The 13,064-nt window shown below is 45.0% G+C and overlaps 1 protein-coding gene across 1 annotated transcript in view; it reads right to left on the bottom strand.

Annotated features, from left to right (window-relative positions):
• Window positions 1-13,064, bottom strand: part of Tmtc4 (transmembrane O-mannosyltransferase targeting cadherins 4) — a 76,238-nt gene that overhangs the window by 40,418 nt on the left and 22,756 nt on the right. The window contains exon 5 of the mRNA XM_045145370.1: window positions 10,331-10,418. Within this exon, the coding sequence (XP_045001305.1) occupies window positions 10,331-10,418 (88 nt within the window). The remainder of the gene's footprint in view (window positions 1-10,330; window positions 10,419-13,064) is intronic.

Below are 13,064 nucleotides of genomic sequence, written 5' to 3'. Positions count from 1 at the left end.
CGGGTTCAAGTCTATAGTACTCACATAAAGCCAGATGCACAAAGTGGCACATGCAGCTGGAAGCCCTGGTGTGCCCATTCTCTCTCTCTCTCTCTCTCTCCTATCTCTTTCTGCTTGCAAAAAAAAAAATCTATTTATAAAAAAAAAACCTTGCCTCCAAAGACTTTGCATGAAAAGTGAACTATGTTCTGATTTACATTTATTGCATGTTAAAACTATATAAAACTTACTACAAAAATTTATCTCACTTGTTTTTTTTTTGTTGTTGTTGTTTGTTTGTTTGAGGCAGGGTCTCACTCTAGCTCAGGCTGACCTGAAATTCACCATGTAGTCTCAACGTGACCTTGAACTCATGGTGGCCTCCTAAGGACTGTTTCTTTTTATAATAATAACTACTTGAAAATGGAAAATAGCCATGTAAGAATCTGATTACAATCTACTGTACAGTAGTGTTTCTAATGCACGTGATCCGTCTCAGCTCCCAGATGAGATGATCTGCATGCTGTTGTGCCAATATTTCCAAGTGCTCCTTTTGAAACTTGGAAAGTACGAAACCATGTTAATGTAACTTCAGCTTTCCTTGTCTATTCTCTGTCAGGGAGCCAGCCAATATGATATCTTTTGAGGTTTCTACAATCCAAACTGGAGACCTTAATCTTTTAAACTTGAATCATCTTGTGCCTTCTTATGAAGATGTACTGTGTGTGTGCACAATACACCCGGCTTAAGAAGGTGTAAGATGTGTGTGCACAATACACCAAGATTAAGCTATCTGGCACTGGCCAAAGATTTCCAGTAGTAGGGTAGGAAGAAAAAAAAAGCTTTATAAAAAGTAACTGGGAACTGGTTCTGAGTTCTGGGATAGCCAAGATTAGTATAGTTTTAACCATGTAATTCCCCCAGTTAAGACCAGAGTCTTGGTTTGTCTAGGTTAATAATGCTGGGAACTGTCAACATATAACTTAGATGACTTTGTTCTTTGGCTATGTTTTTACTGAGTAACTGGTGACAGCCATTCTTATTTCAAGTATGGTGTCGGAAATATAAGGCTGCATAAAGTTGGTGCTGAATTAATACTTTCCTTTGCTTCCAGGACCATCATTAAGTCTTATATATATAGCCCTACTTCTTATGTAATTATATGATAATAATACCAAAGCTAGTAGTTTTCTCAGTGAGAAAAAAACACAGCCACAAGTCAAATCTTTTCACTTTTAATTTCGTCTCCAAACTTCCCCACAGTGGAAGAATCTCCATCGTGCAAGAGACTACTTAAATTTTTTTTTAAATTGCATAATATAAAAAGCATATGGAAAACCGATTAATTTTAAACTCAGAAGCAACTGTACGAAGTAGCAAAAAATAACCCCCCCCAGGCAGCTGTGTTGATGACCATCCTGTGCACAGTGCTGCATGCCACGTCCCCCTTATCCAGAGTTCCCTGTGCCACTTTTGTCCAGACTACTAAGTTTTAAGCTCCAATGACCCAAGAAGAGCGTGAGAAAGACCACCTGAGGCATGTGTAGCTACACCCTGAGGAAGACCTCTCACTCTAGGACAGTTAAGCACCACAGCCTGCACCCCCCCCCCCCCGCCCCGTCTAAGACCCGGAACACAGTAGAACCAGGCCTCCCTGCTTCAGAAGCCTACGTCTCTAAGATCTATTCAGGTTGCTCAGTCCCTGCGGTCAGTGGAGGCAAGCATGGACAGCCTGAAGGGGGAACACAGGGAAAATATAAATGCAACCCAGCAGAAAGACACTTGTCATCACTACACCCACAAGTGCCAACAGATGTGGCCAATTTAATGAGGCATGTGCCTCGGGCCTGGCATTCCTTCTAGTGGGACGCTCTCCTTTCAGCAAAAGCAGCACATTGTACAAGCTAGCCCTCCTCAGCACCCTCTGCCTGGCAGCTCCGCCGAGTGAAACTGGCACGTCATGGTGTGTGTGGGAACCATGCCACCCTGACAGGTGGCCACCACTCCGTAGCTGCCAGAACCACACAATGAGCATCAGACTCACGTCCCAAGAGCTGGAGCCCACCAGGACTGGCCCCAGGCACAGAAGCAAGTCATACAGGGGAAATCAAGCAAGGGAGGCACCAAGAAGACGAAGACAGAGCAGAGACACACGTGTGTTGTGGTCAGCATTCGATCAGCAGTGGCCCAAGGCTTACAAACAAGCACGTTCCCTCATGTTCAGACCCGTAGGTCAATGCTATCCTCAACTTTTGGTTCGAGAAGCTTCTCTTTTCAGATGGCAGTGACCACTGGGATGACTCAAAAGGCACCACGGTGCTGAGAAGAAGTGACAGGGCAGCCCAGCTTATTTGTTGCCAACCTGAAGTGCCAGGCTTGGAAAGAAACACTGATATTGTCAAGACACTCACCGAGAGAAGAATACCATGTATTTTAGGCATTCAAAAGTAATATCCAGTATACCACGGGCTTTATCTGATTTTTTTTGATTTCCTGAGCAAATGTATGCTTGCCTATTTATGGACATGTCTTTTAAAAAACCATCGATAATTTTTTGTGTGTGCACATGTGTGTGATGTGTAGTGTATACACAAGTGTGTGCAGATGTGAGCCCCGTAAGTGTGCGTGTGCATGCGCGCACGTGCACAGAGGCCAGAGGAAGATGTCAGGTATCCTTCTCTTATCTCTGGTCCATGTTTTCACTGTCTTATTTCTTTGAGATGCAGTCTCTCGCTCACCCTGGAGCTGCTGACCATCAGTGAGTGTCAGAGTCTCTGGCCTCTGCTCTCTACAAACTAGGGTTACAGACCTCCACGGCCACATCCATAGTTTTATGTGGGTTCTGGGGAGTTGCATTTGCTGGCTTCTGGCCTGAGAGGCTCTCATGATTAAGCAGGAGGCACTTAAGCAATGAGCCTTCTCCCTAGCCTTGTTGGCAACTTTCATTGTGTGTGTGTGTGTGTGTGTGTAAAATGCACTTTTATCAAATCTCTTCCCATTATCTTAACCATTCCCTCCTCTTCGTCCTACCAATGAGTCCTTCTTCCTCCCAAGTAAGTCCTCTTCTACCTTGATGTCTTTTAGTGTGTGTGTGTGTGTGTGTGTGTGTGTGTGTGTGTGCACGCACATGTGTGTCAGTCTGAGTTTAATTAGCATTGCCAGTATGAGCATGAGCAGGGTTTATTTAGCCGAGCATTTACAACCTACCAATGTCTGCATCATTGCAGAAATTAAAACAGATTCTGTTGCAAAAGATCTTGCTGAAAGACATTAAATTAAGCACAAAAAAGGGAAGAAATAAAGAGACAAAGAGCAAAAAAGCGGCAGAATGTAGGAAATGGTAGATGAGTTTTTTTTTTAATTTATTCTATTTTCAGAAAATGCCAGAAGTCCGGTGTTTAGTGGAGTTGCTTGTTAATAAACTCAGGTAGTTAAAAATTGTCCAGAGCTTTATAATACAGACATTGTGTCTATAAAGAAAGCTAATGAGGTTAACAAAAAGGAGATAGAACTCCTGAAAGAGCCTTTTAACTAGTTAGATCATTAATTTCAGACTACTTAATTTGGGTTCTCTTATAAAACAGCATTAACTCTGTCCCAATGTAAAAAGCCTTTCTTTAATTTCAAGTTTATGTGCAACTAATACTAGATCTCCTTTTTATTGACTTTATATACTGATTCAAAAAGAACAAAGGCCAGGTCTTTAAATGGGTCACTTTAACCATTATGCAGCACGATTATTTTCATGCTAATTAAAACTACAGAAAAGTCTGATTCTCTGCTGGACACATAAACAGAGGCAACTGGAACAAGAAATCATCATTGCCAGGAGACAAATCCATGTGTTCCTCAACTGGCCCATGTTTACCAGTACTGATTAGCTGGGGGAAAATAAAAGCGTGATAGTTTCTTAAGCTACTTCAAACTCTCAATGAAAATATAGACACTGGAATGGATACCCATTAGCATGAAAAGCTGTGTTCTGCTAGATGACAGAAATCTTGAGACAAAATATCATAGATGTTAGTACTATAAAGGCCACAGCCCAGCCAGTCTGCAAACACTACGAGAGGGGACACTGAGCACGTGCCGAGAGGCAGAGACAGGGAGGGCACGGTGCACACGAGAGTGGAGAAAAGGCACATCGGTGAATAATGCAAAACTGCGTTTTAATCAAAATAAACCGGACCAGGGATGGTGATGAAGCTCAGTGGTATAGCACTTGCCTAGCATGTGTGAATTCCTGAGCGTGACACCTAGCACCCCAAAACTAAAAGTGCATATATAGAGCTGGAGAGATAGTGTATCAGACAGCTTCAGGTTTGCTGAGGTGAACTTCCCAACCAGGCACAGTCATAGAGGAACGGATTTATTGACACAGATCCAGGGGAAGTTCCATAATGGCAGAAGAAGCTGGCCTGCCTTCACAGATCCAAGCAGAGAGAGAGAGAGGGGGGGGGGGGAGGGAGGGAGAGAGAGAGAAGCACAAGCCAAAAACCAAAAGCCACACAGCACAGCACACTTCAGGAACTCCAGCTAGGCACACTCTGCATATCTTTAGATTGAAATCTGAAACCTACCACCACACCTTAAGACCTGCCCAGTAACACTGACTCCAGCCAGATGACTGCACATGCAAACTACAAACTAATAAAACACTGAATATATTGGGGGCCATATATTCAAACTACCACATTCTGCCCCTGCCCCCCAATAGATTCATAACCATCACACACTGTAAATTGTAGTTAGTCCAATTTCAAAGGTCTCCCCAGTCTTGACCAATTTAAGATAGTTTAAGTCCTATAGAATCAAACAAGTTAAATACTTTCAACATATAAAGGCACAAGTAAACATTTTCAACTGGCATAATGCATAGCAAGGAGAGACTAAAGCAATGCAAACTCAACCAGATCAAACAAACATCAAGCTTCTGCAGTTCAAGCTCGATATAACTACAGATTGACCGTTTCCAGATGTTCCAGTTCCGCCCCTCCAGCTGAGCAGAGTAGCCAGAGAACATTTCCATCCCAGGCCAACAGTGTGCTCTATGGTAGCCCTTGCATAGTTCTGGCATATCCAAAACATCTTTAGGTCTTCATGTAAACCATGGTCCATTTTCCAAAGGCTATTTTAGCCTATCAGGGCATCATGCCCTGCTTCATGCTGCATCTCAGCAGCGGCATCTGGTACCATATGCAATTCATGACCACCCTGTGCATTTTTTATGTTTTCAAAACTAATACCAGGTGTGCATGACACAGCCATATTCTTAATTCAGGGATGAAATAAACTGCAACCTTGAAAAGCAGGTTCCGTCTCCAGTCAACTCTTTCCAAAAAGAGTTTGCATTTCTATCATAGTCCTCCCTCAGGCATCCTCTCCATCATTTTAATGTAAAGCAGTTGGAACATCTTCCTTAAGGTTGTTAATGCATTGGCAACAGCAGCTTCAGTAACCTAAAACCAGTCTCAGTGCCACTAATTTTAACTTCCTTGAGGTTTTTCAACTTAAAAAATCTTAAATCTGGGCTGGAGAGATGGCTTAGCGGTTAAGCGCTTGCCTGTGAAGCCTAAGGACCCCGGTTCAAGGCTTGGTTCCCCAGGTCCCACGTTAGCCAGATGCACAAGGGGGCGCACGCGTCTGGAGTTCGTTTGCAGAGGCTGGAAGCCCTGGCGCGCCCATTCTCTCTCTCTCCCTCTACCTGTCTTTCTCTCTGTGTCTGTCGCTCTCAAATAAATAAATAAAAATTAAAAAAAAAAAAGACAAAAAATCTTAAATCTCTCAGGCCAGTATCTTTAGCCAAGCACATCAATCTACTACAAATTTAACCTTAATCAAACTCTCTGGGCCTGGGCAGCAGAATGCAGCCAGCCCTTATTCCAGTAGCCCAGTTCCAACAAAGTACAATGCAATCTTTCCTTCCCTTTAGAAAGTGTATAAACCAAGCCTCAAAGTTCAATGCTGGCTGTACTCAGCACTCTCAAACTCTCATCAGAATAGTCCATAAAACTTGGCTGACCACTCCAGAAGGTGTCTTCAGTTGCGGGCACCAAGTTTATGCCCATTCCTCCAAAACAAAAGTTCCAAAAGACCAAAATCCACATGGTCAGGTTCCTTTCACCCCACTCCTGGTACCAACTTCTGTAACAGACAACTTCAGGCTCTCTGAGATGAACTTCCAGAACAGGCACAGTCATGGAGGAAGGGATATTTATTGAAGCTTAGAGATCCAGGGGAAATTCCATAATGGCAGAAGAAGCTGGCCTGCCTTCACAGGGCCAAGCAGAGAGAGAGAAGCACAAGCCTAAAAGCCAAAAGCCACACAGCACAGCACAGTTCAGGAATACCAGCTAGGCACACTTTGCATATCTTTAGATTGAAATCTCAAACCCACCATCACACCTTAAGATCCGAAAAGTGACGCTGCCTCTAGCCAGGCGGCTGCAGATCCAAACTACATGCTAACAAAACACTGAATATATTGGGGGCCATATATTCAAACTACCACAGATGGCTTAGTGGTTGAGCATCTGCCTGTGAAGCCTAAGGACCCTGGTTTGAGGCTCAATTCCCCAGGACCCACATAAGCCAGATGCACAATGTGGCGCATGCACTGTAGTTTGTTTGCAGTGATTGGAGGCCCTGGTATGTCCATTCTCTTCTCTCTCTCTCTCCCTCCCCCTCTTTCTCTTTCTGTCACTCTCAAATAAATAAATAAATAATTTAAAAAATGCATACGTACATAAATATGGGATATATGTAAATTCATCATATATGGTATATATATCATATACATATCAATGTATCATATATATATGATGACAATATATATCATATAACATATATTATGTCATATAACATGTATATTATAAGCCCTTCAAGGGTACACAGCCTTTGCTTTTTAGTTTTTGCATTCCCAGTACTAGATATGCAGCCTGGTATAAGAAAACACCATTAAAATCTGGTGTTGGGTGAAGGATTGAACATAAATTGTTAAGCCTCTGTGCTATTTTGGAGCAGGATCAGAGACCATGTAGGTTTTCGTGAGCACCCGAACCAGGATGGCTGCCGTGCCAGGGCTCCTCCTGCTTTTCTGCGAAGGGTTTCTCAGGGTGCCCTGTGCGCCTTTTCAAAAGAGGTGGGTCCCAGGCAAAGCCCAATATCGATGTGATGTGCGGGGATGCTTCCGAAGGGCTGCGATTTAAGAGACAGGGCAGCGTTCTCTTCTCGGTATGTGTGAAAAGGAGCCTCAGTCAAGAGACAAGTAAAGGCTCTGATCTGGGGTCGGCAGGGAGTTGGGAGAGTCGTACTGGGAAGCCGGTGGGTGGCTCTGGGTGGCTGTGCTGGCTCCATCCAGCCCACAGGAGCAAGGTGGGGTGCTCATCAGGCCTCAAGTAACTGCAGGTGGAGCTCAAGCCTAGCCACTTGCTGGGGGGCCAAAGAGGCCTCCTCACAAGGAAGCCATCACAGTATGTCTAAGAACTACTTTGAGCTTCCGCTTTGCCAGGAGGATGGGAGGCAGAATTCGATGATCCTTAGAGGGGCGTGGCGGGAAACCATGAGAGGAGAAGGGAAGGAAAACAGACCAATTCACAGTGGCAGAGGTGGCAGCTGGAGAGACGGGAGTTTAAACCACCTGTTTTAAACTGTGGAGGAAGAACGGTGACAAAGCTTGCCCAGAGTGACTGGAGGGTTGGATAACCGAGAGGACCCAAAGCCCAAGGCCACCATTCACGTTCAGGGTCAAGGCCCTAAGGCTCAGATGAACGTATAACTGCCACAGCAACGGGCTTTCCCAAGACTACGTGACGGCAGTGGCTCAGAGGCCAGCCGGAGGAGGAGCTGTGAGTCCCGAGCCTCACTCCTTCTGGTCTGAACTGCGTTCAAGTTAACACAGATTCTGGGGAGATGGGTGGCTGGAGACCAGAGCCAGGCAGAGGGCGTCGGTGAAGGCTCTCCCACTCATCCTCTTGTCTTTTAATTTGCAAGAAACTTTTTACCAAATGAACCTCTATTCATACGCCTAGAAGGACGTCCTTACAAGCCCCATCTACCCTTGGTATTGATTGCAAATGTGAAATATTTCCAGGTCAATTTAGTTGAAAGTATTGGTCAACTTGATACTGAGCACTAATCATCTCTTCCCCGCACTAAAGTAAACACAGTCTGCACACTACAGCAATGTCACCAGGGCAACAAGCAAAGTTTTACAGCTACCAACAACTCCACCAATTCTTCAGGAACCAAAGTCTGAATTCACTGAAAAGCCATCAGACATTTAAACACCTTTACCATCAACATTAATTTCCTGACTCTGTGCATACTCACTTTTTTTTTTCTTTTTTGCAGTGTTCGTGACAGAACCCGCCTTGCCTATACTAGGCCCCAAAGGTTTTATTTTAAAAATTGTCTTTTGTATGGGTGGCTCATAGAAAGAATTTTGTAATGTACGAATAATTTAAAAAACAGGTATATAGTTATCAACATTAGCAGACAAATTCATGAATGGAATACAAAGAATCTGGGAAAAGCATGCAAAACAGCTTCAGTTTTTCCACCACTCTGAGAGGCTCACACATTTATTGGTTTACCTGATGAAAGGCTTATTTGGCAAGAGCCATTTTTTAAAAAGTAGTGGGAGGTTCTACATGATGCAACCCACAAATTAAATCTCCTGATGTGTAGTATTTCCTTTAAAAAGCACTTGTGCAGTCTTTGAAGTCCACCTGCAATCACGGGCAGTGACTCTAAGGGAGGGTATGATAAAATTAACAAAATACTACGGCGTAAAACTTGAGTTACAGTTGGAAAAAAATGCTACAAAACTGAGCTTTTAATTTTCTTTAGAAAAAAAGTATGACTGCTGAGAAGTTCTTACCCTGCGTGCCTGCAAAAACAAACAAACAAATAAACAAACAAAGAACACTGAGTGGCTAACGTTAGAATATAAAATAACATTTGTAATGAACATTATCAGTGAGGAGGTAAATGAATTCTCCCCTCTATTCCATTCATGAGTCTCCACCTCATAATAAAGTGACATAGTGGTGTAGTCACCATTACCAGCTTTGCCACAAGGCTGAGGCAGGTGCAACCCCCCCAGACCTCACTGTAGGTGAGAAGACCTTGCCCTGGAGGGGATGGGCACGCCTTTCTGGTTCACCTCCAGTCTCGGGAAGAAAAGCTACCCTTGCTGTTCTCTGTACTTGAGCTGTTTTGTTCGTGTGTTCCTAGACTCTTCTGTGTCTTTATTTTGGCACAATAAAACAGTAATCAGAGCTGGAGAGATGGCTTAGAAGTTAAGGTGCTTGCCTGTGAAGGCCAAGGACCCAGGTTCAATTCACGAGAACCCATGTAAGCCAGATGCACAAGGTGGCGCATGTCTAAATTTCACTTACAGTGGTTAGAGGCCCTGGCATGCCCATTCTCTCTCTGTGTCTGCTCTCTCTCTCTCTCTTTCTCTGCTTGCAAATAAATAAATGGAAAATATTAAAAACAATAATACCACAAAGGGGAGGGGTATGGTCAAGTGTAACCACTCAAGGGAGCATTAGCCCAGTGTGGAGGCCTAGAGGCCCCTTTCTTTTGGCACAGCCTCAGGTCTAAGAGAACACACACTCAAAGACGTGGCCAGAGCTCAGGCGAGCCTGCAGGGGAGGAAGGACGGACAGTGAGGGAACATTCTCACAGGTCTCTCAGAAATTAAGAGAGATCAGCCTGGCCAAAAATACACATGGCATTTAAAAAGTCCAACCTACTCAGGAGACTATGTGATCCTGAAATTTTGCTGGAACTAAAAAAAAACAAAACAAAAAAAAAACCAAGTGCTTCACAGGTGCTTTGGTAGTTCTGCTGTGCCCCAGGCCCTCACTGCCCCACAGAGACGCCTTCTAGGAACACTGACATCAGGACTCTGTATTAGCATCTAGAACTTCGTGTCATCCAAGAGCTAACAAAATAAACAGATATGCGGGCTGGAGGGATGGCTTAGCGGTTAAGCGCTTGCCTGTGAAGCCTAAGGACCCCGGTTCGAGGCTCGGTTCCCCAGGTCCCACGTTAGCCAGATGCACAAGGGGGCGCACGCGTCTGGAGTTCGTTTGCAGAGGCTGGAAGCCCTGGCGCGCCCATTCTCTCTCTCTCCCTCTGTCTTTCTCTCTGTCTGTCGCTCTCAAATAAATAAATAAAAAATGAACAAAAAAATAAATAAATAAACAGATGTGTGCAACAGAAGTTTACGCTGCTGAGCCACTATACCGCAGAGTGACAGCTTTCCATACACAGATCATTTCCCTGGTGTTAAGATGCCGCGCAAGAGACAGACCACGAAGAAGGCAAACGGGGTGCTTACGTTCTCGAAATGCTCTACAGTAGCCGAGGAACGACAACAGGAAGAACAGGGCACACAGCAGGTCCGCCCGGCCGACAACACCAGCAACCTTAAAAGAACGGGGGGGGGGGGTGGGGGGGGTGGGGGGGGAAGATCACATAAAGAGACATTTCTAAATTTTGGAGATACAAAGCGTTTCTTAAATATAGAAAACAAACAAGATCCTAGACCCTGCCACCTATGACAATACCACATAGTGGGGTTAAACCATCTTACAATGGGTTCACGCTCTCTCTTTTTTTTTTTTTTTGTTTTTCGAGGTAGGGTCTCACTCTAGCCCAGGCTGACCTACAACTCACTGTGTAGTCTCAAGGTGGCCTCAAACTCACAGCGATCCACCTACCTCTGCCTCCCAAGTGCTGGGATTAAATGCATGTGATACCACGCCCGGCTGAGATTTATTTTAATTTATTTATTGGAGACGGAGAGAGAGAGAGACGGCCGTAATGGCACACACCTTTAATCCCAGCATCCAGGAGGCAGAGGTAGGAGGGTTGCTGTGTGTTCAAGGCCAGCCTGAGACTACATAGTGAATTCCAGGTCAGCCTGGGCTAGAGTGAGACCCTACCTCAAAAAACCAAAAAATAAAAAAAAAAAATTTTAAATATCTCTAAAAGAGAGAGAGAGCAAGAGGAGAGAGAGAGAGAGAGAGCGAGAAGAGAGAGAGAGAGAGAGAGAGAGAGAGAGAGAGAGGGGGGTAGGCACACAATGGGCATGTCAGGGTCTCCAGGCACTGCAAACAAACTCCATATGCATGTGCCACCTTGTGCAGCTGGTTTACGTGGGGCCTGGAGAATTGAACCTGGATCCTGAGGCTTCGCAGGCAAGCACCTTAACCACTAAGCCATCTCTTTAGCTCTCTTCTCTCTTTTTAGTATAGAATGTGATTTCACTGTTTCAAGAGAAACTGGGTTGTTCTGAACAGACTGAGAGCTGTTTTGTGAGCTGCACACAAGGGTGATACGTGTGTCCGGCAGAAGCCGACTTACTGAACACGCTGTATGGAAGAGCGACCCATCAACTTGCTACACTGGCAGCCGGGCTTCTGACGGTCCACGGAGGATTTTCAACTGAAAATGTTGGCAGTTCAGAGGGCATGATACGAAAAAAGTAAAATTTGATTACAAACACAAAGGATGTGCAAGTGAGACGTGGGTTAAGAGTCAGCTGTTGGATAGATGGAAAAAGACAGGCGTGGTCCTTCTGAGCTACCTCTTCCAACTTCTCCTCCCTTCTGACCAAAACTGGTGAAGTGTGTTAAGCTGGAAAAGTACAGCACTTCAAAAGTGATTAACAAGATGACGAGGTGAAAACAGAATGGAATTCCTATCCTCTGTTTCCTCAGTTTCCACATAACTCTGCCCTTCCTTTTTTTTTGGTTTGTGGTAATGAACCCTGTTGATTTCCTCTAGGCTGATGATTCCAACAACTGTCCAGATGTTTCATGGCAAAGAAAGACACGGAATTCCACTCATGAGTACCGGCCTAGTTTATGGGGTGTCCTTTCTTAACTGGCACCTGAATGTGACATACCAACGTTTCCCTAAGAGGTTAGGAATCACTTTAGTGGCTGGCACATTAATGGCTTCTCAGAGGACAGGCAAGAGAATTCAGAGTCCGTGGAAATCACTCCCCACGCCTGTGTGCTCACTGGCCAGCCGGGGTGCCTTTCAGGAGCACGTCCCCCGGACACATGAGAGGCCGAGGTGAACCCATGGTGAGGGCACAGCTGAGAGGACCGAATGAGCTGACGAACCATCTCTAGGCACAGCTTGTCAGTGGACAGAGAGACAGAGGGAAGCAAGGAACGGAACAGACTGACCTGAAATAAACTTGACAGCATGATGAAGGCTTAAACAACCTGATGAATGAAATGATGACAAAATGACATTTCTGGAATATTCAGAAGGTAAGGTGGTGGTTTGAATGCATGGCCCCATAGACTGAGGATTTTTTTTTAAATTTTTATTTATTTGAGAGTGACAGACAGAGAGAAAGAGACAGAGACAGAGATAGAGACAGAGAGAGAGAGAGAGAATGGGCACACCAGGGTCTCCAGCCAATGCAAACAAACTACAGATGCATGTACCACTTGTACATCTGGCTAACGTGGGTCCTGTAGAATCAAGCCTTGAACTGGGGTCCTTAGGCTTCACAGGCAAGTGCTTAACTGCTAACCCATCTCTCCAGCCCAACTCAGGTATTTTTGACTAAACTTCCTACCTGAGCCCCCAGCCCTGTTACAGGGGGCATGTCAGTGGGGGCAGATCTTGGAGTTCAGCCCTGAGGTGGGTTTAGGGTGGATCTAAGTCCAGCCTGCCTAGGTGGTTCAGAGCGGTTGGCGCTCCAGTGGGTTTGTGGTGCTGGCTGTTAATGGTGTCTCTTGGCTTGGATCTATGAAGGGAGCCATTGTCTTCCTCCAATCCGTGGTGTGCCCCGGGAGTTGTAAAGCCTGAAATGAAACCTTTCCTCCCCTAAGATGCTTCAGGTTGGATGTTTGTCTCAGCAGCAAGGAGCTGACTGCAATAGGTAAGTTCATTCAATCAAGGACACAGAAAAATAACCAGAGCTGCAGTTACACAGATGGTGTGGCTCCCTCCACTCCCTTTGTGAAACCCCACAAGGCACTTCCAGAAATAGGGAGAAGTAGCAAGAAAGAAAAGAACACAGAAGTTCAGGGGGAGGCAGGGCAGCA

Source organism: Jaculus jaculus, chromosome 3 (genome assembly GCF_020740685.1).
Source record: "Jaculus jaculus isolate mJacJac1 chromosome 3, mJacJac1.mat.Y.cur, whole genome shotgun sequence".
In the NCBI taxonomy this organism is placed as follows: Eukaryota; Metazoa; Chordata; class Mammalia; order Rodentia; family Dipodidae; genus Jaculus; species Jaculus jaculus.
Note: the sequence above shows the minus strand (reverse complement) of the source record. Positions and strands in the feature narration are given on the sequence as shown.